Source organism: Tricharina praecox, assembly GCF_024521635.1.
Source record: "Tricharina praecox strain CBS 144465 chromosome Unknown BZA05scaffold_21, whole genome shotgun sequence".
NCBI lineage: Eukaryota > Fungi > Ascomycota > Pezizomycetes > Pezizales > Pyronemataceae > Tricharina > Tricharina praecox.
The window spans coordinates 19,858-42,889 of NW_026250423.1; the positions used below are offsets into that span (position 1 = coordinate 19,858).

The 23,032-nt window shown below is 54.2% G+C and overlaps 9 protein-coding genes across 9 annotated transcripts; 5 read left to right on the plus strand and 4 right to left on the minus strand.

Annotated features, from left to right (window-relative positions):
* Positions 1–1,050: 1,050 nt before the first annotated feature.
* BZA05DRAFT_426544 (UDP-glucose/GDP-mannose dehydrogenase family, NAD binding domain-containing protein) lies at positions 1,051–2,733 on the plus strand (the record flags this gene model as incomplete). The annotated part of the gene is made up of 3 exons (XM_051486014.1): positions 1,051–1,171; positions 1,281–1,663; positions 1,729–2,733. 3 exons carry the CDS (start codon positions 1,051–1,053, stop codon positions 2,731–2,733), a joined length of 1,509 nt encoding a protein of 502 aa, XP_051337239.1.
* A 323-nt stretch (positions 2,734–3,056) lies between these two features.
* Positions 3,057–4,007, plus strand: BZA05DRAFT_122739 (uncharacterized protein). Its single transcript, XM_051478703.1, has one exon. It carries the CDS (start codon positions 3,108–3,110, stop codon positions 3,846–3,848), a length of 741 nt encoding a protein of 246 aa, XP_051337240.1. The 5' UTR covers positions 3,057–3,107; the 3' UTR covers positions 3,849–4,007.
* Positions 4,002–6,635, minus strand: BZA05DRAFT_122784 (ubiquitin-activating enzyme E1 3). The gene is made up of 8 exons (XM_051478704.1): positions 6,381–6,635; positions 6,149–6,319; positions 5,849–6,085; positions 5,585–5,774; positions 5,061–5,519; positions 4,899–5,011; positions 4,502–4,845; positions 4,002–4,450 (listed from the first exon to the last, which is right to left on the minus strand). Exons 1-8 carry the CDS (start codon positions 6,441–6,443, stop codon positions 4,156–4,158), a joined length of 1,872 nt encoding a protein of 623 aa, XP_051337241.1. The 5' UTR covers positions 6,444–6,635; the 3' UTR covers positions 4,002–4,155.
* Positions 6,636–6,752: 117 nt separating this feature from the next.
* On the plus strand, positions 6,753–8,296 carry BZA05DRAFT_404782 (uncharacterized protein). The gene is made up of 4 exons (XM_051484351.1): positions 6,753–7,308; positions 7,366–7,520; positions 7,566–7,725; positions 7,776–8,296. The coding sequence occupies exons 1-4, from the start codon at positions 6,885–6,887 to the stop codon at positions 8,141–8,143; spliced, it is 1,107 nt and encodes a 368-aa protein (XP_051337242.1). The 5' UTR covers positions 6,753–6,884; the 3' UTR covers positions 8,144–8,296.
* Positions 8,297–10,940: 2,644 nt separating this feature from the next.
* BZA05DRAFT_122896 (uncharacterized protein) lies at positions 10,941–12,128 on the minus strand. The gene is made up of 4 exons (XM_051478706.1): positions 11,866–12,128; positions 11,636–11,736; positions 11,488–11,574; positions 10,941–11,403 (listed from the first exon to the last, which is right to left on the minus strand). Exons 1-4 carry the CDS (start codon positions 12,038–12,040, stop codon positions 11,290–11,292), a joined length of 477 nt encoding a protein of 158 aa, XP_051337243.1. The 5' UTR covers positions 12,041–12,128; the 3' UTR covers positions 10,941–11,289.
* On the minus strand, positions 12,129–13,020 carry BZA05DRAFT_122875 (uncharacterized protein). Its single transcript, XM_051478705.1, has 2 exons — positions 12,591–13,020; positions 12,129–12,490 (listed from the first exon to the last, which is right to left on the minus strand). Exons 1-2 carry the CDS (start codon positions 12,816–12,818, stop codon positions 12,218–12,220), a joined length of 501 nt encoding a protein of 166 aa, XP_051337244.1. The 5' UTR covers positions 12,819–13,020; the 3' UTR covers positions 12,129–12,217.
* Positions 13,021–13,630: 610 nt separating this feature from the next.
* BZA05DRAFT_122930 (uncharacterized protein) lies at positions 13,631–14,428 on the plus strand. The gene has a single exon (XM_051478707.1). It carries the CDS (start codon positions 13,883–13,885, stop codon positions 14,330–14,332), a length of 450 nt encoding a protein of 149 aa, XP_051337245.1. The 5' UTR covers positions 13,631–13,882; the 3' UTR covers positions 14,333–14,428.
* A 1,835-nt stretch (positions 14,429–16,263) lies between these two features.
* On the minus strand, positions 16,264–17,941 carry BZA05DRAFT_404798 (RNA polymerase II holoenzyme cyclin-like subunit). The gene is made up of 3 exons (XM_051484352.1): positions 17,530–17,941; positions 17,244–17,453; positions 16,264–17,113 (listed from the first exon to the last, which is right to left on the minus strand). Exons 1-3 carry the CDS (start codon positions 17,687–17,689, stop codon positions 16,401–16,403), a joined length of 1,083 nt encoding a protein of 360 aa, XP_051337246.1. The 5' UTR covers positions 17,690–17,941; the 3' UTR covers positions 16,264–16,400.
* Positions 17,942–18,793: 852 nt separating this feature from the next.
* BZA05DRAFT_404799 (mitochondrial carrier domain-containing protein) lies at positions 18,794–21,658 on the plus strand. Its single transcript, XM_051484353.1, has 9 exons — positions 18,794–18,984; positions 19,101–19,179; positions 19,315–19,584; positions 19,668–19,689; positions 19,747–19,877; positions 20,109–20,327; positions 20,379–20,577; positions 20,633–21,101; positions 21,162–21,658. The coding sequence occupies exons 1-9, from the start codon at positions 18,931–18,933 to the stop codon at positions 21,207–21,209; spliced, it is 1,491 nt and encodes a 496-aa protein (XP_051337247.1). The 5' UTR covers positions 18,794–18,930; the 3' UTR covers positions 21,210–21,658.
* Positions 21,659–23,032: the final 1,374 nt, after the last annotated feature.

Below are 23,032 nucleotides of genomic sequence, written 5' to 3' on the forward strand. Positions count from 1 at the left end.
AACGACTTTTCTACGGCATGGTGAAAGATAGGTGCATGCATGATTGAGGCCAAAAGTTCGCCTGAAGGCCGAAGATCTCTTGCGTTGTTGCTTGTATCCAGTAGCTAGATCCGCGCTGGAGGCCTGCGCCGGGTGCTGGGACACCAAGTAAGCAGTGGCAAGCTGTGATGTGCAACATGTCTCGTCTCTCCGAGGCCGCCTGTCCACTCGGTAGCCATAGAATCTCGGTATCAATCAATCAATTGCTATCTGTGACCATGTATGCCGGACCGATGCTTGCGGTTAGCATGAAGAGTGTGAGGACTCGGAATTCTTCACATACAAACACTGGTTGGTGGGCTCCTGCCGTGCCATGCGGGCTAGCACAACCCATGCCCACCGCGCCGGAAAGCCTTACCCCTTGCAGCTCTACAAGTCCGTGATTGCTCGATTGTTGCTCGATTGCCTGCTGAGGGATCAATCGGATATCTCGTGTTGTGACAGCTGGGTACAAGCTAGCCAGGTACCGAACGAACGAGAGCCGAGCAGCTAACTTTGCCCAACACCGCCCGCCCCACCACTTTCCTCCCCCCTCCCCCTCCCCCCGCCGACCTCGAGGATAGCCCCTGAGGGAACCAATCCCGATCAAGTCCATGCCCACACTTCTATGTAGCATCATCATCTCCTTCGTTCCTTCTTATCCTCCTCTCGTGCGTTAAATACCCGGTGCCCCCATCTACCAATTCGTAAATCTCTCCATCATATCTTTGTCCGTTCATCTATACCCAGCACTAAGCTTCACTCGAGTTCTCTGCATCTTTTTCTTCTTTTTTCTTCCTGTTACGAAGTCTTCAGCCGTGTAGGCACCTCGACCCTATTGAACACGAGTACTCTATCGATCTTAAGACTGACACGCCATTCCGAAGCTCCCTCACTAGCTTAAATAAGATTACCAGAGCTCTATAATTTCAATCTCGACACCTAATCCTACTCAAGGCTTCACGAAAGATCGAATCGCACGCAGAAAAGATGGATACGATACTCCCCACGTCGATTCCAGCCAGCATTTTTATGGACCATAGGTCGGGAGCCGTTACTCCCGCTGCCCAGCGATTGAGCAGGCCGCTGGATGCGATTGATGTACCGCACAAGAAGGTAGAGAAAATCTGCTGCCTCGGCGCTGGCTATGTCGGTATGGGCTCTCACTCTCCTCTCTTCCGTTTGATGATCGGATGGCTTTTTGCACTTCGACCCGGGACTGCGCACGGGATAGTTTGCTGACCTGTCGTTGTCCCTTCCAGGTGGTCCCACATGCGCTGTCATTGCCTTCAAGAACCCTCACATCCAAGTAACGATCGTGGATCTCAACGCGGCTAGAATCGCAGCCTGGAACTCAGATGTGCTTCCCATCTACGAGCCGGGTCTGGAGGACGTCGTCAAAGCCTGCCGCGGAAAGAACTTGTTCTTCTCCACCGATGTGGATCAGGGTATCATCGATGCGGATCTGATCTTTGTCTCGGTCAACACCCCCACCAAAACCAAGGGGATGGGTGCCGGATATGCCGCCGATCTGGGTTATGTTGAGAGTGCTACGAGACACATTGCGAGGGTTGCGCAGGGTGACAAGATTGTCGTCGAGAAGAGCACTGTTCCATGTAGGACTGCGCAGAGCATGCGCTTCATTGTATGTTCTTTCTTCCTCCTGGGGATGGGTATACCACGTTGGATGGTTTGCTGATTATCGTGCAGCTCGAAGCCAACTCTCGTCCTGGAATTCGATTCGATATCCTCTCCAACCCCGAGTTCCTCGCTGAAGGCACGGCCATCGCCGATCTGATGAACCCCGACCGTGTCCTGATCGGTTCGTTGAACACGGACGCTGGTCGATCCGCAGCCGCCTCGCTCGCAGATGTCTACGCCGGGTGGGTTCGCCGCGAGCAGATCATCACCATGAATCTGTGGTCGTCTGAGCTGTCGAAGCTCGCCGCAAACGCCATGTTGGCTCAGAGGATCTCGTCCATCAATGCTCTTTCAGCCATTTGCGAGGCTACCGGAGCCGATGTCGACGAGGTCGGCTACGCTTGCGGTCTCGACTCTCGAATCGGCCCCAAGTTCCTCAAGGCCAGTGTCGGCTTCGGTGGCAGCTGCTTCCAGAAGGACATTCTCAACCTGGTATACCTCAGTGAGAGCTTGCACCTCCCCGAGGTTGCCGCATACTGGCGCCAGGTCGTTGAAATGAACGAATACCAAAAGAAGCGCTTCCTGAACCGCATCATCTCCTGTCTCTTCAATACTCTCACCGGCAAGAAGGTGGCTATCCTCGGCTTTGCCTTCAAGAAGGACACCGGCGATACCCGCGAGTCTCCCGCCATCACCCTGTGCAAGTATCTCCGCGCCGAGCGTGCCAACGTCGCCATCTACGATCCCAAAGTCGCCGAATCCCAAATCTGGCTCGACCTCACCGAGCCCGGCGTCACCGATGATCTGGCGGATCTGCAGAAGCAGGTCTCGATCGCTGAGGATGCGTACTCTGCGTGTGCCGGCGCGGATGCGGTCGTCGTATGCACCGAGTGGGACGAGTTCAAATGTGCAAACCTCGACTACAAGCGTGTCTATGAGAGCATGAACAAACCTGCGTTCATCTTTGATGGTAGGTTGATTTTGGATCAGAAGCAGCTGGAGCAGATTGGTTTCCATGTCGAGACTATTGGCCGCCCGAGGAGTAACTTTACTACACCTAAGGATTGGGAGTAAAGAATATACCTGGAGCTGTCTCTTCTCTTTTCTTTGGTCTTTGCGTTTTTGTCACGGTTGTCTGGGTGGGTACTTATGTGTGGAGTTATGCATTTGCGGTAATGGTGATAGATGGATATCTAGGTGGGGTGGATGATAGATGGATTTTTGGGAGGGAGGAAGGCTGGATGAATTGGTTAGCTCCTGTGCTGGTTGAGCTGTGGGTTATAGGAGGATCGGAGGCAGTGTGTTTGTCTGTTTGTATGTTCAGCAATTGGTGATTCCATCGCGTTACATCTACATCGTCATAATTGATTTCGGTTGCAATAGCTCACTGAAGCTTGTGGTGTTCCGCTCCCTACCTCTCGCCCAACCCTCGAGTCAATCCCCCCACCATGTCCACAACACCCCACCTCACAAAGCGAATCCTCATAACCGGCGCCTCGCGGGGCATCGGCCTAAGCATTGCGCAACGGTTCGCATCGCTCGGCGCATCCATCATCCTGCTCTCGCGCACCACCTCGCAGCTCACCGCCGCGCTCGCCACGCTCCCCGCGCACCCCACCCAGCCGCACACGACAATCACGGGCTCCGTCAGCTCCGTCGAGCTGTGGGAAACGATCCGGCGCTCACACAAGGACATCGACGTGCTGATCAACGCGGCGGGCGTCTCGTGCAACGCGCTGCTGGTGCGCACGTCGCAGTCCGCCATCGCCGCAACGCTGGAGACGAACCTGCTCGGAAGCATCTATGCCAGCCGCGCGATCGGGCGGAACATGCTCGTACGCAAGGCCGGTTGCATCGTTAATATCGGCAGCGTGCTGGGCCTGCATAGACATATCGCCGGCAGCAGTGTTTACGCTGCGTCGAAGGCGGGTGTGGTCGGGTTCTCGAGGGCGTTGGCGGTAGAGATGGGGCCAGGCGGCGTCAGGGTCAATGTCATCACCCCGGGGTATGTGGAGACCGATATGACCACTGGGATGACGGGGGCGGCGAGGGAGGCGGCGCTGGGGGCTACGCCGGCTGGCAGGTTTGGTGTGCCCGAGGAGGTGGCGGATGCGGTGGTGTTTTTGGTCGGGAATGGATACATGAATGGCGCAGAGATTGTGGTTGATGGTGGGCTTGGGTGCACATGATGACGGTGAAGGTAGGCTCGCGGTTGTGTATATATGGTCCTCCCACTACGTCGGCAGACAGACACGGAGATGGAAAGGCACTTGGACAGATAGGGAGACGGGAACCAGCAGAAAGACAGACACCCGGTGTAAATGGTAAGGACATGACGAAACCCAGAAGCAGTTGCACTCCAGCCCACAATTTATGAATACCAAACAGAAAGAGAGGAAGATACAAGTGAAGGAAGGAACCTAAGTAATACAAGTCAACAAGCGCAAAGAAAAATAAGAAACTATGGTAGCAGTATGGTGTATTGACGGTGTTCGTCTAATCGATCATGATAGAACCGTCGTCATCCACATCGATCGGTCCGTCCACAGGCCTACCGACAAGTTGCTTCTTGCTGGGTCTACTCTCGCCGACGGCAAGGTCTCCATCGAGCTTTCGCTTCTTGACGACTCCATTCTCGTCCGGATTTTCAAGCGCATGCTTGACGCCGTTGTCAAGAATAATCGGAATCAGCTCCTCGTCGTCATCCTCTTCGCTTACCTCCTGCTCGGTCTTCAGCTTCCGAGGGATCTCGACCTTCTCCGGGAGAGGGATAGACTCATCGAGTGCCTCGCTGAAAATGGTTAGTGTTTGTTCCCGGTATATCTAGGAATATCTAGCTTACTTGTGGGTGACGGCGATGACAAGGTTGACTCGAGGTTGAACATCGCCAGACTCATCATCGTCGATGACAGTGACGAACGTCTCTTCACCGAAGCCCAACTCCTTGAGCGGCTTTTCCAAGTTATCCTCGAAGTCGGGATCGTAAAGCATTTCCGATGTCAGGATACTGAGGTCTCCGTATCCAAAGCGGCCACGGACAACCTTCTCTACGAGTTCACCGAGAGTAGCACGGTTGATATTTGCCTCGACAGCCAACCGTGCAACGCCACAGGTCGGGCAATTCGGATTTGGAACGTCTAGGAGTGTGCCGTTCAGGGCCTTTATGTCGCTTTTGGCGATGAAGACCTTTGACGTCAACATCGGCAGCTCAGGAAAAGCTAGGGGATGATCTTACTTACCATCCTGCCAGACTTGACATCATCCTTGAGAAATTTAAACGCTTGAAGCACACACATTCCAGCCGTGATGGCGTTCGTGGTAGCAATCGCAGGAATGATGTTTCCCGCCATTTCTGCGCATTGTCAGTGGTCCAGCCAGAAACGAGACAGTATTAGGCTCACGCTTGATATCGAACTTGGTCCTCAACTCGATGCCGAAGATGTACGATCTCAAGTTGGCACCAGCAGCGACGAAATCGAGGGTGTCCTCATCGTCCTTGTCGAAGCTCAGTATCGGCGGTGCTTCTCCCTCCTTCGCACTAGTTTTGAGCTCCAAAACCCTCGCTGCAAGACGCTTGACACTGTCGGCAAACACCGCATAGTTCTCGGCCAAGGACCATTTCTGTTGATCATTCGCGGCGACTTCGGGGCCCAAACCACTTGCCTCCTCCGCAATCTTGGCATGATCGAGGAGCTTTGGGGGAGTCCTGGTAATCCACATGTCCTCCATCGACAGCAATCGCTCGATATCGCGCTTAAATACTTTGTCGAAGATGGACGCAGCGAAATCCGGCGATTCCATCTTCTCGCGGATATTTTTGAGCTCCTCCGCTTCGCGCTTGAGGTTGGAGATTTCCTGCGCTAGTTGCATCAAGTCAATCACGGTGCGCGAACGGCTGCAACCAGCTAAAGTGCCGGGAACTCACCATTCTCGGAGTCTTCACTCTGGTCCAGCTCCGGCGTGCTCTCCTCAGACGTTCCAAACACCTCAGCGAAGAGGTAACTCTTGGCCCAGACTATGCAGTGGATCGGTTGACTCGGCGTACTCCTGATGGTGCACACAGGAAAGCTCTTGGCCACCGGTTTCTCGTTGCAATCATAGCACTCTGTCACTCCCTACGTAATCCCGAAATATAAGAGTCCGCTCTCCTCCCCCGCCCCCCATAGATCATGCAATTGGTGTCGCAAACCTGCTTGATTGGCTGCACCTGACCGTGGTACCCCGTAGTTCCGCTCTCGATAAGAGGCACGTTCGCCGTCAAACACATGCGGTTGACATGTCTTCTGGCGTCCACATTGTCGAGTGCGTTAAAGACCAAGTTGAAACGCTTGAACCATTTGATGTTGAATTGCGGATCCTTGATGTTTGCGTGGATCGCTTCGATCTTGACGTTCGGATTGAACTTGCCCGCGGTCTCTTTCGCCACCTAAATCCCCGGAGACGACCCAGTCAGTTCCGCCGATAAACGAGGTAGCTCGGGACGACGTGCGATAGCCTTCGATTTCTTGATGTGCTGCATGCCAAACAGAAACTGCCGGTTGAGGTTGCTCAGATCGATCGTGTCGAGATCCACGAGGTGGATCTCACCGAAGCCCGTCAGGACAAGGTTCTTGAGGAGCTCGCATCCGACACCGCCGGCGCCGATGAGGAGTACTCGGGACTGTAAGGCGTGGTTAGCTGTGTCAGTAGAAGCACCCGCGAGGAGTATTTGTTTGCCATACCTCTTTGATCCTCGTGAAGAGCGAGCCGCCCACGGCCTGTTTGGGGCGAGTATCTCTACCCATCCTTGCTGATTGATCTGAGGAAACGAAGGGGAGGAGGACTGGATGATTGAGTATAAAGTACTCGTTTGTCGCTGCCTGCGGTCGTACGGAGCCTCGACGGTTCGTGGCGGTGGTGGGGAAAGCTTGGAGCAGCTCTGGATGGCTGGACAGGGCGCAGATTGCCTGTGTGCTAGGATACTCGTCGCGAACGCGTTGGTAGGTGCGCGGCGACAACCCTGGAAGGTGCATCCGCTAAAGTGGCTCTATGGGGGTCACGTGTTGCCCTGTCCGGTCCGTGCGACAATAAATTCTTAGAGCTGTAACCAAGCTAGTCGTTCCACCCAAGGAGTCGGTGCTCGAGTGACCCCTTCCTTCCTCAACATTCCACAGGCACCACAGGCACGCCAACAAAGACAATCACTCAGTCGATCCTCCGCTCTCGACAGCTTTCTCGTATCAGCCATGGGTGTTCCCGACGACGAAATCGATCATGACCTGCTCGACTTCATGCGCGCAGCGCTGTTGGGCCGCAACGCTCCAGCCGTGGTCTCGAAACCCAAAATCAATGTCCTGAGGGATGCCCAATTCATTGTCGACAACGCTATCGACGTCGCTCTCTCGCGCGAACACATTGTGGCTGCGGCGGAGAAGATCTACGGTGCTATGGAGGCGAAGGAGTACTCCACGTCGACGTGGTCGACGCACGAGCTCCACCCGAAGGAGAGGACCGCGGAGACGGCGAACTTCATCTTTACGATGGATCTACTGAACTTTTCGTTCTGGTCGGAGCTCGATGCGGCGAAGAGATTTGCAATTGAGTACAGGGGAAAGAGGTGGACGGGGTATTGGAGTATTGTAGCTGTGTTACAGAGGGCGCTGGATGAAGGTATATACTGTCGCTGCGGCTGTGAAGCCAATATCTCGGACCAACTGACGTTCCCAGGCATCCCAATAACCTGTCCTTACTTCTGGGTGGACAGCCAGATTTGCACCGATGCCCTGCTCGCACACGTTTTCCGCTCCAGCACATCCGAAGAAGTCCCCCTGCTTCCCGAACGCATCGCCTGCCTGCGAGAAGCTGGTGGGGTTCTCTGCGAGGTATGCGAACGTACAGCCATGTGTAGTTGATACTGAGACTCACAGAGATATGAAGGCAGTATTGCCGCGCTAATCGGCGAGGCCGAAGGCTCCGCTGTTGCACTCGTCATGAAGCTCGCTGACGAGTTTCCGTGCTTTCGTGACGAGCACATATTCGAAGGCCGGCAGGTGAACTTCTACAAGCGCGCGCAGATACTCGTTGCAGGTAGGTGGTCCATCCTTTTGATTGTAGCGCTCCAAAGCTGATCGGTGCAGACCTCTGGGCGTGCTTCAACGGGCAGTCGCACGGTGACTTTGACGACATCAATGAGCTGACCATGTTCGCGGACTACCGCGTCCCCGTTACTTTGACAACACTACACTGTCTCCAGTTCGCTCCGAAGCTCGAAGCACACATCAAAGCCCACCAAGCCATCCCGTCGGGCTCACCGTGGGAGTGTCAGATCCGTGGCGCAAGCATCTGGTGTATCGAGATGATCCGGCGCGAGATCCTCCGCAAACACCCCGGCGCCAACGTCAATGCCGTGCTCATCGACTTTTACTTGTACGATACGGCCAAGGAGATGGAGAGCAAGGGCGCCGAGGGACTGCCCCACCATAGGACCAGGAGTATCTGGTATTAGATGCGGATGAGCGATGTATACCTGTTGGGTCTGTTTGTTTAACTTCTTGTATTGCGAATGGCATCGCCGGTGATTTGCAACCATTCGCATAGGGTGGTTTTGGATCATAGAATATCAACCATAGAGCTGTAGTTATCTGTACCGATGTGCGTGCTCCCGAAAAGTGAGACACAGTACTGAGTACTTTACCTCATCTTCATCCCCGTTTGATATGTAAAGAGCGATTATCTACTCGGAACTTGAAGAAGCATTTCCCACAAACCGTGTCCAGGCACCAGAAATCAGGAACACTTGGTTACGTCACAGGCCGTGAACCTTGGTAGAGTAGGGGCCAGCTTCCCCACTTCATTGCCACCATAGTCACTGCCACGCACCGTCTGCGAATCCACCGCTAGGCACCAGTTTCCAGAAAGTTCCCTCCTTGATCGAGATTTTCCTGTTGGGCTCAGGGTCCATACCTACCGGTAGGTGCACGTCTGTAGGCGCGGGAGCTTGTGTTGGAGGGCGGGGACGGGGACGGGAAACCTACATTATGTACACACGCAGAAACATTGATAGTGACAGTGGGGTCGTAGATGAAGAAGCTCTTGGGGTGCAGCAGTGCCAGGGTAGGTGCTCGAGGTAGAGTAAAGAGCTTGCATCGAGCGCCGAGCGGGCATGCCAGTGCGGTGGCCGCGCCGCCGTGGGAGATATCAAATTCACGTCACGTGTAATCCTCCAACCATCGTTTTAACAACTGCCCCTCCATCTCCCCTCCCCGGAGGAAGGGCAAAACTGTTGCGTATGTGCCGTAGCGACTACCGATACACGCACATACCGGAGCACTACCAGGAACCTCCGGTCGATCACTGTCCAGACTCCTGGAAAGCCGGCACCTCAAGCTCCCAGACATACGAAAACAGACCACATGAGAATCCCTCGGTGCTCAGTGCTCAGTACTCACATCTAAGAAACAAATTCCGCTGCCTGGCTGCCAGCATCGGGCCCACCAGGCCCCACCTTGCTCGGACCCGGCCATGATCGAACTAGATGAGAGTATGCGTACAACATCAAGCTTAAGCCTGGTCCTTAAGCTTGAGCTTGAGCATGCTTGCTCGGAAGTCGGCGTGACGCAAAACATAAAAAACAAAACACAAAAAACAAAAAACACAAAAACAAAATCGAAAGTCAAAGTGAAAGTGGAGTGCAGTAAAGTGGAGTGCGGCACTCAAAGCTCTCGCGCAATCCCGTATGACGACAGCCAAGTTCCATCATTGCGCGTGTGTATGTAATAGCGTCTGTGCGGTGGGGGGTGGGGGAGGGCGTGGGAAGGGCGTGGCTCACGTCGCGTCACTCGGGATATCGAATCTGACTCCAACTTCCAACTTTGGCTCCAACTCCAACGATGGCGGCGTGGAGTGGAGCGTGGAGCGTAATCCAATCCAATCCAATCCGATCCAATCCGTAGACAGAGCAGTGACGGGCGCTGACAGACTGGCCGTCTTCGTGGCGGAGCAGAGCGGCCGGAGTCTTCAAGGCCATCCATCTACACTATCACTAGGATCACCGGGCGTCACGAGTCACGAATCACGAGTCATGGCCGCACGTACGCATCACGAGCCCCCATGAAGGTCGAGTGAATTATACCGGTAGTACCTAGTTCCGCCGCCGCCGCCGCCGCCGCAACAGTATACGAGTGTAAACACCCCGTGCCTAGAATCTAGATTCCCTAAGGGCTAAACCAGGTAGTAGAATGATGTAGAGTAGCGAGCGGCGAGCGCCTGTGGCGGGCACAGGACTCCTATATACATTGATAGATATCCGCAACTACTACTCTATTCCCGCCTACATAGGACGCATAGCTCCTTGGTGTGAACGTCGCGATCTACTTAGGTTCATAGATCCGTCAATAAAGTGATTTCCCCCCCATAGGACGCATAGCCCGCACGGCGCACGGCGCACACGTGAAGTCCTCGAGAATCGAACCTCAAGATTCGATCGCCTTCCACCCCCTTAGATACCGTACAGTACCGTACAGTACAGTACATTCATTCCATCGCCACCCCGATCACCGCCGCCGCCGCCCCACTAAGTAAAGTAGGTAGAGTAGATACGGTATGGGTAGTGCACATACCCACCCAGAATTTGCCCTCCTCCCCCCACCATCACCACCACAATCTCCGTTTCATCTCGCCTAGCGAGCTGCGAGCGAGCGAGCGAGCTTACTGCCTCATATCTCGAATCTTAGAGAGTCTCAAGTCTCAGAGAGGGAGATTCGAGAGATATATGTAGAGTACCGATCAGCGCCGGAGCCGAGATAGCCATAATGTTACTTTCCACTTTCATATTTACTTTCATATTTACTTTTACATTTACTTTCATATTTACTTTCCACAGACACAGACTTTCGTAGAATATTAACATTAACATTAGAGTATCAACCGATTAGCTCTAGCTATCTACCAGTTAGAACTTAGTGGAGTACATACTCTCGTATGTAAACATCAACGTGGAGGCCCAAAGAGAGGCTCGGAGCAGACGCCGATCGAGTCGCCGGTTCTTTACGTCTTTGCGCACTCCTGTTTACCCGAGATCACATCAGTGCTGCTGGAGCTATCTCCACTATGTATTGCACCTTCATAGGTAGCTCTGGCTAGATACGTGGGTGCTGTATCTAGCTCTGTAGGTACTCGGACACATCGTACCTACAGTACCTAGTCTACCGTTGGCGTGTCCCCCCCTCCCCGCGCGGACCTGTCCGTGTGACGGCCTCGATCGGCGAAATACCTTGATCCTCACCGACTGTGGAGTCTGTGTAATAGACATAGGATCCTCACCCATTGCAACTTGCCAGCAGTACTCTACCTAGATACAGCACCAGGGTATCCATGAGGGCAGAGTACGGTAGGTATCGACGAGAATGTAGATCAACCATGGTCCAAGTTATACACACTGCCCACCAGGAAGGAATCAGATATGAAGTTGTATCAAAGCAAACACATAATAGTAGTAGTAGTAGTAGTAGTAGTAGTAGTAGTAGTAGTAGTAGAGTACACAAACACCACCCCTTCCCCCCCAAAAGACAAAAAAACAACACCGCCCCAAGTTCCAAGTTTCAACTAAAAAAGAACCATCCAAAGATAAAGTATCGAGAGATCAGTCGCTATTCATTGCACCAGCCAGCTCCTTTTGCACCTTGCAGCAAAGCAGTAAGTAAAACAGAGTAGAAAATCCATAACAAAAGAGAAAGAGAGAGCAAGCAAACTACAATAATCCACCCCGTCCAATCCACCGTTCCCAATCCCAATCCCAATCCCCAACCAACCATCTGCAAGGCCCACAAAAGCAATTGGATATCCACCCATAGCAAAAAAACACCACCAGAATAAAAAGTCATCAAACGCACTCGGGTAAAACAAAGAACGATCAAGACACCAATTGTTATCCAGTCCCTCCCTTCCTCCGCTCCCACCTGCCCCCGATCCCCGAACCGACCGACCAAACCAACCAAACCCTCCCAAGACATAAACTCCCAAAGAAGACTAAGATATAATAATCCCCGGTAACAAAGGAAACGAATGAAATCAACCGTACCGCCGCACTACAGAAGAAAAACAAGAGACGAAAGTGGAAAGGAAGAGGAAGAAACTATGTATAGGTGAATAGAGAACAATGACGTGGAAGTATTTATACCGATAGCCCCCAGCCGCAAAAAGGGAACCGATTTTCGCTTTTCATGAAAAGAAAAAGATGCAGCAGCCCGAACGCAACTCTTTTATGACCCACACTCCAAGAACCCAGAAATGAGGAAAAGGAACCCAACCGTGAACGCAAAGCAAATGCGCACAAAACACCATCCCAAGGTTTGATACACCCAAAAAAGTACAAGTTGTTAACACCAAGGCATTCTATTAACATAGCGAAGCCGAGTCGCTAAAGCGGAAGAGAGGTAGGAGGAGGAAAAGAAGAAGAGAGGAGGAGTAGATAGTGGTAGTAGTTCGAGGTTGGAGGATGATTGCCGTGCCGCATTACCGAACTTTGCGTATAGTGTTGTGTCTAGTAGGATGGGGTGGAGGGGGGTCAGGAGTTGGTGGTTTACCAAGCCCTTCGCGAGAGGCTGTGGGTTCCGACACGGCTGGGAGACGGCGACGACACACGCATACCCGTGGAGGGGTTCACGATGGGGATCGCGTTGCGCTGTCGCGACGGGACGGGCGAGTACTTGAGCATGTTGTTGCTGAACATGTTCGCGTACGCTGGAGGGTGAGGGTATGCAGGTGACGGCTGGACCTGATGTTGTAGGGGTGACGATTGAGGGGACCCGCTTGACGTCGACGAACGATCCGAGCCAGAATCAAGCATTATGCGCTATCGAGAGAGATAGATGTCAGCGGGGGTAGGTTCCTACACGAAGGGGTGGGATGGATCCTTGATCGCCGCACACCGCACAAACGATGGATAAACATACCTCCTCTTCCGTGCACAGCTCGGGAATGAACGCGAAATCGTCCTCCACGTCGAACGACCGACCAGCCTCGAACTTCTCAACAAAAGTTGGGACTGTTGGGCTGTCTGTCAGCTCCTCTCTTGGCCGGACCATCTGGAAGGATTTGAGAGAAGTGGAAGGACGGTGAGGGTTCCTACGAGAGCGGACGCCCGACGAGGATGTTGCTTGATATTGGTAACCGAACGACATGGCGAAGTATGTACGAGTTGAATGGGGTTATGTTGAGGAGTTTATTGTGTTGGTGTTGGAGAAGTTGATGGTAGGTGACGAAGGCGTTGTTGACAAGGACGGGAGCGGAAGCAGTTGTGGATGGATGGATGTTTTTGTTATGGTTGTTATTGCAGTTGCTGTTGGACGGTGTTGAGGGGAGTGTGGAGGGAGTTTATCGAAGGCAACTTCGGCTGATAAGATTTGGGGGGGGGGGGGGTGGAGGGGGGGAGGGTGGCGTGTTTTGATGGCTGTGTGGTGTGGGCGGTGAGTGGTGGGTGTGTGAGAAGGCGAAATGCAGCGACGAGATGGTAGTTTATTTATTCGGAGCGGGCTGGATAGGCGGCAAGAGTTACGGCAGGGCGGGAGCGGAGGGGAGCAGAGAGTTCAAGTAGTCGCAAAGGCCACTGGTATGGTATCAACGCAGCAGCGCCGTAGTTGGTAATGGTAGCGTGGAGTACAAAGGAGCAGGTGCGAGGCGAGAATGGAAGAAGAAGAAGGATGGATGGGGGGGAGCAAAGCGAGGCGACGGTGGTGGTGGTGGAGGGAGAGGGAGGGAGGTGTGTGTGTGAGTGTGTTTTGGGTTATTTGGGGTTGTTTGGAATGACTTGGGTGTGGAGGTGGTTGTGGTGGGGGGGAAAGGAGGGAGAAAGCAGGCAAGAAGAAGTGGGAAGGAGAGGACGGACGGGACGGAGGGAAAGGGGGGTGGGTGGGTTAGGGTGGGTTAGGGTGGAGAATCTGGTGGGGTGCGAGTGGTGGGATGGCGGCGGTGGTGGTGGGTGGTGGTGGGTGGTGGAGGATGTGAGTGGAGGATGTGAGTGGCCATCCGTAAGTATCCATGGTGGACGGCGGCGGCTGGCAGGGAGGGTGAGAAAAGGGATTTTCCCATCTCACTCCATTTCACTCTACTCTACTAGCACTCTAGAGTACGGGGACTTTGCTCTTCCTTGTCCACCGTCTCGTCGCTGTGGAGACTTCTCTCACTTCCACTTCCTTCTTGCGTCGGGGGCGATGGCGATTGCTGCCTTCTCTGGAGATTGGGGACGATGGGGGTGGTGCTTGGCTGGGCGCTCTGGTTGCTGTGGTTGCGATTTGCGTGGTTGCTTGGCTTCTTGGCTGCTGGGCTGCTGCTGGTCGCTTGCTTCCTCGCAACGATCATCGTCTCTCGTCGTTCCTCCCCACGGCGAACCGCAACGATACTCCATATCAAGTATCCACTCGCTCACGGTCCTTATCCTCACCCCGGGGAGCCAGACGCGCTCTGGAGTGCAGCTCCATCTGGGGCTGCACACACCCACACACACACACCACCACCACCATCATCATCAGCAGCAGCAGCATCAGCATCATCGTCAGCATCACCACCACCTCCACAACCACCACCACCCACCACCACCTACCACCACCACCAACTACCCTCCTTGTATCGAACTCCGTACCAGGAACAGCCAATAAGTCGTGCCTCACCACCATTACGAGTTACAGACTCAAGGTGAGGCACCACTTAACCTTACACTCGAGCACTCTTCTAGAGCTTCTACCCTATCGATGTGCCTGCGTGGATACGGTAGTGCAATTCAGCCTGCTCTCGCCGCCAAGTGCCAAACCGATGGGACGGTGTCACCGTGTGGAGCCAAAAAGAGAAGCCTCCAAGTTCCAACCGCGCTGCGCATCTCTCACCAGGGCTGCTACTGGCGGGTGGCTCTGGAAGTCTGGAGACTCGAGAGGCCATCCATCCAGATTCCAGCCAGCCAGCCAGACCAGTCGTTCGTGGGCTGTGGGCTTTGGGTGGGTGTGGCAGGCGCAGGGCAGGGACTCTTTCGGTCTCCGAAATCCGCCACCCCTTTCTGCCGCGCCAGCCAGTCCCGTTGCAGCATGGCGTGATCGGAAATCCTCCTCTTGCCCCCCCCGCCAACCAGACCAGCGCTTCCCTCACGAAAGGCTCCCCGCCCAGCGAAACGCCCCCACCACGAATGCGCTCTAGCTCGTCGTGTAATAAATAATGCTGAGCCCACCACTCGCCTCACCCTGCTCGCAACTCGCATGAATTCGAGACACAGGGCAGGCGCAGACAAGCATGGTCCGGTTTGGCTCGCTCGGTCTGTGGGTTGTAGGTTGTGGGTGTGGATGCGCTGCTGCTGCGGTCGGTCACCCACTCGACCGTTTCTATTTCCCCATCGTTCCGGACAGGAGTCTGCAGGACCGTAGTTAGAGTCTTCCGAAGCCTCGAACAGAAACCGAAAAGGAGGGTGTCAGCAGGAGAATTGAACCGTCGGTCGCTGTGCGTGCCAAGTTGTGCAGAGTAGTATCTGCTCTACTGTAGTGCAGAATCTCCAGAGTGGTGCACATACCAGCACTTTGCAGCAAAGTACTGAAGTGCCGAGTACTGTCCATACCAGCATGTAGGCAGTCGGAGAACGCTACTCAGTACGCTAGATACGCTGTGTATGTGTACGAGTACTGTCACCTGTGTGCAACACCAACAGCACGCTGGGCGTCAAGAGCAAATACCCAATGTAACCATTCGAATAATCCGACCGGGGAAAGGGCTTGCACTGCACTCAGCACTGCACTGCACATTTCTTTGCTCTCCTCCTCTCTCGTTCCGACCACCACCACCACCACCACCACCACCACCACCACCACCATCATCATCACCGTCTGCAAACCTCTCAGCGTTCGTGGTCGCACCGCCGAAACGGGCAAATCGACGCAATCCGTCGCAGTGGTCGCGTTACATCGCCTAGTCCCATCCTCCTGCGCCTTGCCAGATCGAGTACGCACCAACCGGCCCTGATTGGCCACCTCCCTCCCCCCCGTCCGCGTCTCGACGTCGCTCCGCAAGTCGCAACTGCAACTGCAACTGCAACTGCAACGCTTTGACGTGTCTGGTCTGGTCGGCTGCGTGGTGGACGATGGAGAAGGAGCGAGAGGGAGAGGGAAAGGGAGAATAAAATGTGCATGTACCAGTAGGGTACAAAGTGCTCTACGAAGTGCTCTAGGGGCAGCCAGAGAAACGTCGTCACAGGATCAAAGTCGTGCAGGTACATACGGGCGACGGCCAAGTGGAGAACACGAACGAGCCACGAACGAACCACCGACGACCCACCGTCGCCCGCCGCTTTCCTCTCCCCCCCGGCACTCTCCCCCCGGCAACCCATCTGCTGTGCGGCGCGCGATGTGGGCTGTGGGCTGTGTGGGAAACAGGGCAATGCGCCAAGGAATCCGGGGGCCGAGGCCCACCATCCCTCGTCCTGGACGGATTTGCAGTCACGGAAATTCGACAGAGGAAACAGAAAAGAAAAGAAAAAAGGAAAAAAGGAAAGACCAAAATGATGAAAGCGAAAACGCACACACACACTCACACACACCCGCACCCGCACAAATCCACACACACGCACAAATCCACACACGCACAGAGGAATATCGCGCTTACACACTGCAAACCCCGGCGGAAAAAAAGAAAGAAAAAAAATAGAGAGAGGGAAAAAAAAGAAAAGAAAGAAAAAAAGAAAGAAAGAAAAAAGAGACAAGCAGCAACTCAACTCGGCCAACTCGATTTCTTCACGATATCCCCCGTTGCTTGACCATCCTACAGATCTGTTCCTTGCATGCCTTCTCCGCCGCCGTCAGCGTGAAGGGCTCCCACAGCTCGTACAACGATATTATCTCCTGCGTGCAATCGATGATCGCCTCCATATCCACCTTCGACTCGGCATACCACTCTATCAACCGGGTTATCCGATTCTGTGGTCCCTGACCGCTTGCCGAGAGGCCGGATTCGCCGCCCCCGCTGCCGGACATAACACCTCCGCCCATGACGCCCCCACCCATGATTCCTCCGCCCATAATACCTCCACCACCGTTGCTGCTACTACTCCCACCACCACCGCCACTACTACTACCATTACCATTACCATTACCCCCCATGACCCCGCCACCACCCCCGCCTCCAGCACCACCGCCTGCAGCGGCCGCCGCCGCCGCAGTCGCAGCAGCATGAAGGCTCGCCTGGGAGATCGACGGCTTCAGCACGACGGCCAGGAATATCGCCGTGAGCGCGATGACATGCGGGGGATATATCATTGGCAGATCGGTAACGCAAGAGTCGTTTATCACCTGCCAGGAGGTGGTGTTATCTTCGGGCGTCAACCCGAGCAGCGGCGTGAGCTCAACAAGTGTCCGGTACGGATGGTGCACGATCAGGTACGAGTTGAGCTCGGATATGACGTAGAACTCGGTCTCAGCTAGCTTTTCGGGGAACGACGGCATTACCTCTATTGGGCCGCGGGGGTCAGCTGGGTGCCGACAGTCGAGGGGAGGAGCAGGAGGAGCAGGAGCAAGAGGAGGAGGAGGAGGGCGATGAGCGAGCGGGGGTGGGGCGGGAGCGGGAGCGGGGTTCCGAACCAGGCCAGCATATCTTCGCCTCGCTGACAACGGTTCGTATGTGCTGAGGACACTCCTCCATCTTCAACGCGAGGTACAGACACGTAGCCATGACCAGGTACGGGTTCGTATCGCGTATAGGGACCTTTGTGTAGAATCGGCGCACATACAACTGCGCCGTCGCCAGTGCCTGCTGTCGTGCCTGCATCCGCCGGCCCAACCTTGCGATCTCTGTTTGTTGTAAAAAACCACGTATCAGCAAACTGCAGCTCATGTGGGCAATGTGGACACGGGTCAGCTCAAGTACGCTGGTTGAAGTAAATGCTCAAATGCCGATAACTCGGCAGCGGATATGCCAGCACTGTTTTCTCGTCGCGCGTGTCGAGCGACGCGCGAGTCTCGGCCAGCTTTTCGCGCGACATCTGCCAGTGCAGCCGTTGCGACGAGACCCAGTAGTTTGCTGCCATCGGTGTTTTTTTTCTTTTCTGTGTGTTGGAGGTTGAGTGATGTGCGGTGGAGGATGGAGTTGCGACGGACTCCGGAGTGAGAAACACGATAGGTAGATGTAACTAATGCGCACATGAGCACGTGATTCGAGACCTGCGACCTGCGGCCTGTGGGCGTCGGGCGCCGGGTGGAAGGCTGAGGGTTGACGTCAGGGTTCAATCAATCCCCTCTTGCGGGTGATGCACGCTAAGCACTTTGTTGCTATTCTACATGGAGTGAGGCTTTGTTCAGTCTCGTCCTGTCGTTTTTTTCCCCGCGCTTGGAAGAACTTATGTTCTCTACCTACATGCCGGAGTTTGGAATCTTCCGGGCTCTTCCTGGACTCTTCCTGTGCTGGGTACGACGGGTACCTATGAAATGCGATTGGTACTCTACTGTGATATGTGATACTCTTGGTCGGGACATTCTGGCTGCTGGTGCACGAATACCTACGGTACTCGAGACACGACACGGCGGCATCCGAAATGCGGTGTCGCACTGTCGCGTCGTGCAGCCACTCACTCGAGTCCACGGATCCGATCTGGAGATGATGTGAGGTACATCGACATCTCACGTCCCCCGTGACGGTACTGGGTAATGTTGAGAGCACGCGCGCACCGGTACACCCACTTCCGTGCAAGTTTCTGCGGTACGGTAAACCTTAAAGCCGACGGGACGGGGATTGCTGGATTTCACTCTCGTCTTGAAGGCAGAGGCGCACGGATGTTTGCGCGACATCCACGGGTTAATGAGTTCTCACCTGGATGTCGACTGGCTCAGCGCGAGCTCTCTATGTAGGACTCGGATTTCGAGTTGGAAATGGAATGACAGCTCATATATCAGGTCTCCACCGAGTCGCAAGCTGTCTCGCGGAGATGGATCAAGGCAAATGCATGATTTCGCACGAAATTATCAATCACGGTCAAAGTTTTCCATTGGCCACCGACTCGCTTATAAACTTTCGTTCAACGGTATTTAATTCGTCGGGGCCAAGGCGTACACGTGATCGGGGAATAAAGTATCTGCGGGCGGCATCCCCCAACCCTGGCTCGTTTGTGACACACGGGTCGGGCTTGCAGGGTCACAACTTACTTTCACTCCTCCAACACGCAAACCCTCAGCAACGACCATTGCAACGGCAACCTCCCCACCACCACCCACAAACATCCACCACTCTGTTTCACGACCCGCATCCTCCTCTGCGGCGACTTCATACCTGAACATGCACGACCAAGCGACTGAGAAAGCAGCGGCGGAGGAGCGTCTCGAGCAGCTGGTAAGTTTGCGCTCGCCCTGTCTGCACGAAGCTTTAACCTTTTTCCCTCGGCGCATGAGCCGCATCCTGATGTGCACTTTTGACTGACGCTGTGCGCGCGCTCGTCGGACTCACAGTTCAAGAAACTCGATACGCGCGGCGAAGGCCACCTCGATTACGACGGTTTGCGCGCCGGACTTGTCCGCATAAACCACCGTACGTTCCGCTCCGTCCGCTCGCTGCGTTCTCCTCTTTCCCCGCGCACACAACAACACAACAACCTACAAACCCTTGTCGCGAGACGACGACAACACCGCGTTGGTGTATTCATTTTACTTACGTGCTACACAGCACTCAAGGATGCGGACCACCTGATCCAGGGGATCCTCGCGGCGGTAGACACGTCCCGGGACGGACTGATCCAGTACTCGGAGTTTCGGCGCTTCTTCGCGGGCGCGGAACAGGAACTCTGGCGCATCTTTAACTCTGTCGACATAGATGGTAATGGCCATATCGATCGCAAGGAACTGGCGCTCGCGCTTTCCCGTGCACATATCGTTGTCGATCCGCCCGAGAGGCTGGAGGAGTTCTTCCGCTCGTTTGATAGGAATAGCGATGGAGGTATGGTCCCCCCCTGTGGACCCCCGGGAGGGAGTGAATGAGTGGATGGGATCAGTGCTGATGCGGTTTTTTGGCGCGAGCAGAAATATCGTTCGAAGAGTGGAGGTGCGATCTTGTGCGCCGTGATGTGTGCGCTCAACTGCTGACTTACTGCATGTTCAGGGACTTCCTCCTCTTCATGCCTCACGACAAGGCATCACTGCGCACCATCTACAGCTACTACCTCTCGACCGTCAATGTCAACCCCGAAGGAGACGTCAATGTTAGCGATGAGCTTAATTTGCAGGGTTTAGGTACAACCTTCAAATTTCCTTTCGTCGTGTCTGTAGATCCCCTTCAGACGTTCACGGAGGCTATGGATATGGCCGCCGAGTATTCATACACAGTCGTCGACAGGCCGTGGATGCCTGGTCTAGGTATTACTGCTACTGTTGACCACCTGTGGTCCCCTTCGCTGGATTTCCTTGCTTCTTGGATCCCTTCGTGGTGCACGAGCGGTTTATTAACCCAAATCCCTGGTGTAGGATACTTTCTCGCTGGAGGTGTCGCTGGTGCGCTGTCGAGAACCGCGACTGCCCCTTTGGATCGCCTCAAGGTATACATGATCGCGCAGACCGGCAAGTCTGCCGTCGACGCTGTGGGTAAAGGCCAGCCTGTTGTGGCGGCAGCCACAGCTGCTAGACCCCTCGCGAATGCGATTGCGCATGTCTGGAGGAGTGGAGGAATTAGAGCTTTCTTCGCAGGTGAGAAAATTCGGGGTATGGCATGAATGAGCGCATCACTAACACCGACAGGTAACGGACTAAACGTGATCAAGGTCTTGCCCGAATCGGCCATCAAGTTCGGCTCCTTTGAGGCCGCAAAGCGCACCTTCGCACGGATGGAGGGCGCCGACGATGTCACGAACATCTCGCCGCTTGCTCGGTTCATGGCTGGTGGTGTCGGTGGAGTTGTATCGCAGTTCGCGGTTTATCCGGTCGACACTCTGAAGTTGTAAGTTGCTCAGTCCACTATTGATGCCCGGTGACATGGCTGAACCCCTCTTTAGTCGCCTGCAGTGCGAAATGGTGGAGAACGGATCCCGTGGAAACAAACTCGTGACCGAAGTGATGCAGAAGACCTGGAAGGGCGGCTTGCCCAGTTTCTACCGCGGCCTCCCCCTCGCCCTTATCGGAATCTTCCCTTACTCCGCCATCGACCTCGGCACGTTCGAATACCTCAAGAGAGCCTACGTCAAGAAACACGCCAAAGCTCATGGCACTCCAGAGGAGGATATCCGTGTGCCCATATGGGTGACGCTTTGTATAGGAGCAACGAGCGGTAGTGTCGGTGCCACAATGGTCTATCCGATCAACCTGCTTCGCACGCGTCTCCAGGCGCAGGGAACCTCACACCATCCGCAGACCTACACTGGAATGTGGGACGTCACCGTTCGTACCTTCAAGGCGGAGGGCATGAGGGGTATGTACCGTGGTTGGACTCCCAACCTTATGAAGGTCATCCCCGCTGTCTCCATCGTAAGTTCACCCCCAACCCGAGCACGAGAAACATTCGAGCATTCGTTAACGACATGACAGTCCTACGCGGTCTACGAGAACCTGAAAACCGCCATGGGACTGAAGTGAAGGTACTAGTATGTGTTATGTTGCGCTTCACGATTTCATTTTGTATTTTCTTTCCCAGGTGTTTGTTTCATTTTCAATTTTCATGTAGGGTGTTTGTTGGATTGGGGGATTTTTTTAAGCTACCTAGCGTTGAGATTTCGTTTCATTCATTGTCTTCAGCGGGAGCAAAGGGGGGTCTCATTTTCATTTTCCTTTTCCTTTCCTTTTCCTTTTCCTTTTCCTTTTCCTTTTAAATTCCCACGGTAAACCGACGGCGTTCCTGTTTCCTTATTATCCCTTTTCTTTTTCGTTTTCTATATTTGTGGATTTATGGTATTTTCTGGGTTGTCTTTTGTGGGTTTGCTGTTGGTGTTGGCTAGATGGATGGTCATATGATATCACTCGGGTGGGTTGCACATAGAGTAGAGGTAGAGCTGCGGAGCTGGTAAATGAATGGTTACATACACGCAAGATTTTGGTGATCGATCAAAGGATGAGCGAAGGGGTCGTGGGAAGGCTGGGGAAGAAGAAGGTAGGTCTGACCTTGAACCTGAATAGATGCTGGTATGTAAGACTGTCAGATGCCTCCGCCGAAATGTCCTGATATAGGTACCGGTATCTGGTCTCGGTGGGCTCGGTCCCTACGAGCTCCTATCCATCCCAAACATCGAAACAAACGTTCAGGACCCCGCGTCCCGTACATACAGATGCACCTTTCTCTGAACCCACGGGTACATACCGCTCCGCTTTTCGCAACCCCGTACCTATCATACCGAAAGCCCCCGCCTATAGTATGCAGATGCAACACCCGGGGAGCATGGAACTTCCGATTCAGGACTTTCGGGAAACGTGTACCTGTATCTGGGCAGTACCATAGGTATCCACGGACGGGTAGTGGGTATCTAGGGCCGGCGGTAGTCACCAGTGAGTGATGATCACGTTACCTATTGATACCGTATCATAGGTACCAGTATGAGGCTGTACTGGTAATGTTATAATGGCATTCCGGTGGATCCACGCGGATAGCTAGAGCAGGCATGGAGTTGTAGTGCAGGTTCCGTCGTGACGACACGAATACTGGTAGAGCCATGTTCTTGAAGCTGGCTTCTGGTTCCCGGAGAACGGCCACAGCACTGGTTCCCGAACATCAGCGTCCCGCAATGGCGCATGGGAGCAGTTCCCAAAACTGCTGAACTACCGAAATGCTGGTGCCGTCAAGTTTCAACGGTCACTCTGGGACCGAGGACGAGGATGAGGGATTCGATGCAATTCGTCATGATCTTCGACGGGCTTCAGACCTCCATGCTCCCCGTTGTGCAGAATGGCGGGAAGTTGATGATGATGCGCAGGCACAAACTACGCCAAACCGGAATACTCTAGCTCTAGCTCGGCACAAGCAAGGAGGTTAGACTACCGGTACCGCAGTGGTGCTTCAGGAAGGGTCACTCACCTGACGTCGATCTTCCATTCCCCCGATCTCTCTCGAGCTCCGGTCCGGGTGGAAAGAAGGAAGGAAAGAAGGAAGGAAGGAAGGAAGGGTTGAGGGTTTGCACTGTTTCGCCCGGAGGCCGAGGTGAAAGCTGAAAGCTGCGTGGAGGAGCTGGTAGCAAGGTATGGTATGTTACCAGTTCATGCGTAAGGTTGGAACTTTGGGATCGATCGCGGTGAGCATTTACGGTATTGGGAAGATGTGGGATGCAATTGGATTGCACGTGGGATTCAATCGAAATCGTCAGGAAACTAAAACGATTTGCGAATTTCAACCTGAGGCCTGCTCCGCTTGAAGCTTGAAGAACCGGCGGAGACAGTGGGATTGAGATTGTTGAGTGCATTATTTACCTAAT

Excerpts from the sequence above, each read along its gene's own strand:
- BZA05DRAFT_122739 (XM_051478703.1), top strand. The coding sequence starts at position 3,108 with ATGTCCACAACACCCCACCTCACAAAGCGAATCCTCATAACCGGCGCC.
- BZA05DRAFT_122784 (XM_051478704.1), bottom strand. The coding sequence starts at position 6,443 with ATGGGTAGAGATACTCGCCCCAAACAGGCCGTGGGCGGCTCGCTCTTC. Across the intron at positions 6,320-6,380 it reads TCTTCACGAGGATCAAAGAG|TCCCGAGTACTCCTCATCGG; the intron begins GTATGGCAAACA and ends CACGCCTTACAG. Across the intron at positions 6,086-6,148 it reads TCAAGAAATCGAAGGCTATC|GTGGCGAAAGAGACCGCGGG; the intron begins GCACGTCGTCCC and ends CCGGGGATTTAG.
- BZA05DRAFT_404782 (XM_051484351.1), top strand. The coding sequence starts at position 6,885 with ATGGGTGTTCCCGACGACGAAATCGATCATGACCTGCTCGACTTCATG. Across the intron at positions 7,521-7,565 it reads CTGGTGGGGTTCTCTGCGAG|AGATATGAAGGCAGTATTGC; the intron begins GTATGCGAACGT and ends TGAGACTCACAG. Across the intron at positions 7,726-7,775 it reads CGCGCAGATACTCGTTGCAG|ACCTCTGGGCGTGCTTCAAC; the intron begins GTAGGTGGTCCA and ends TGATCGGTGCAG.
- BZA05DRAFT_122896 (XM_051478706.1), bottom strand. The coding sequence starts at position 12,040 with ATGTTAATAGAATGCCTTGGTGTTAACAACTTGTACTTTTTTGGGTGT. Across the intron at positions 11,737-11,865 it reads CGGGCTGCTGCATCTTTTTC|TTTTCTTCTGTAGTGCGGCG; the intron begins TTTTCATGAAAA and ends TTCGTCTCTTGT. Across the intron at positions 11,404-11,487 it reads TCTGGTGGTGTTTTTTTGCT|GGGGTGGATTATTGTAGTTT; the intron begins ATGGGTGGATAT and ends GGTGGATTGGAC.
- BZA05DRAFT_122875 (XM_051478705.1), bottom strand. The coding sequence starts at position 12,818 with ATGTCGTTCGGTTACCAATATCAAGCAACATCCTCGTCGGGCGTCCGC. Across the intron at positions 12,491-12,590 it reads AGCTGTGCACGGAAGAGGAG|CGCATAATGCTTGATTCTGG; the intron begins GTATGTTTATCC and ends CTCTCTCGATAG.
- BZA05DRAFT_122930 (XM_051478707.1), top strand. The coding sequence starts at position 13,883 with ATGGGGGTGGTGCTTGGCTGGGCGCTCTGGTTGCTGTGGTTGCGATTT.
- BZA05DRAFT_404798 (XM_051484352.1), bottom strand. The coding sequence starts at position 17,689 with ATGGCAGCAAACTACTGGGTCTCGTCGCAACGGCTGCACTGGCAGATG. Across the intron at positions 17,454-17,529 it reads GAGCATTTACTTCAACCAGC|AGATCGCAAGGTTGGGCCGG; the intron begins GTACTTGAGCTG and ends TACAACAAACAG. Across the intron at positions 17,114-17,243 it reads GGCGAAGATATGCTGGCCTG|AGGTAATGCCGTCGTTCCCC; the intron begins GTTCGGAACCCC and ends GCGGCCCAATAG.
- BZA05DRAFT_404799 (XM_051484353.1), top strand. The coding sequence starts at position 18,931 with ATGCACGACCAAGCGACTGAGAAAGCAGCGGCGGAGGAGCGTCTCGAG. Across the intron at positions 18,985-19,100 it reads AGGAGCGTCTCGAGCAGCTG|TTCAAGAAACTCGATACGCG; the intron begins GTAAGTTTGCGC and ends TCGGACTCACAG. Across the intron at positions 20,578-20,632 it reads CCGGTCGACACTCTGAAGTT|TCGCCTGCAGTGCGAAATGG; the intron begins GTAAGTTGCTCA and ends ACCCCTCTTTAG.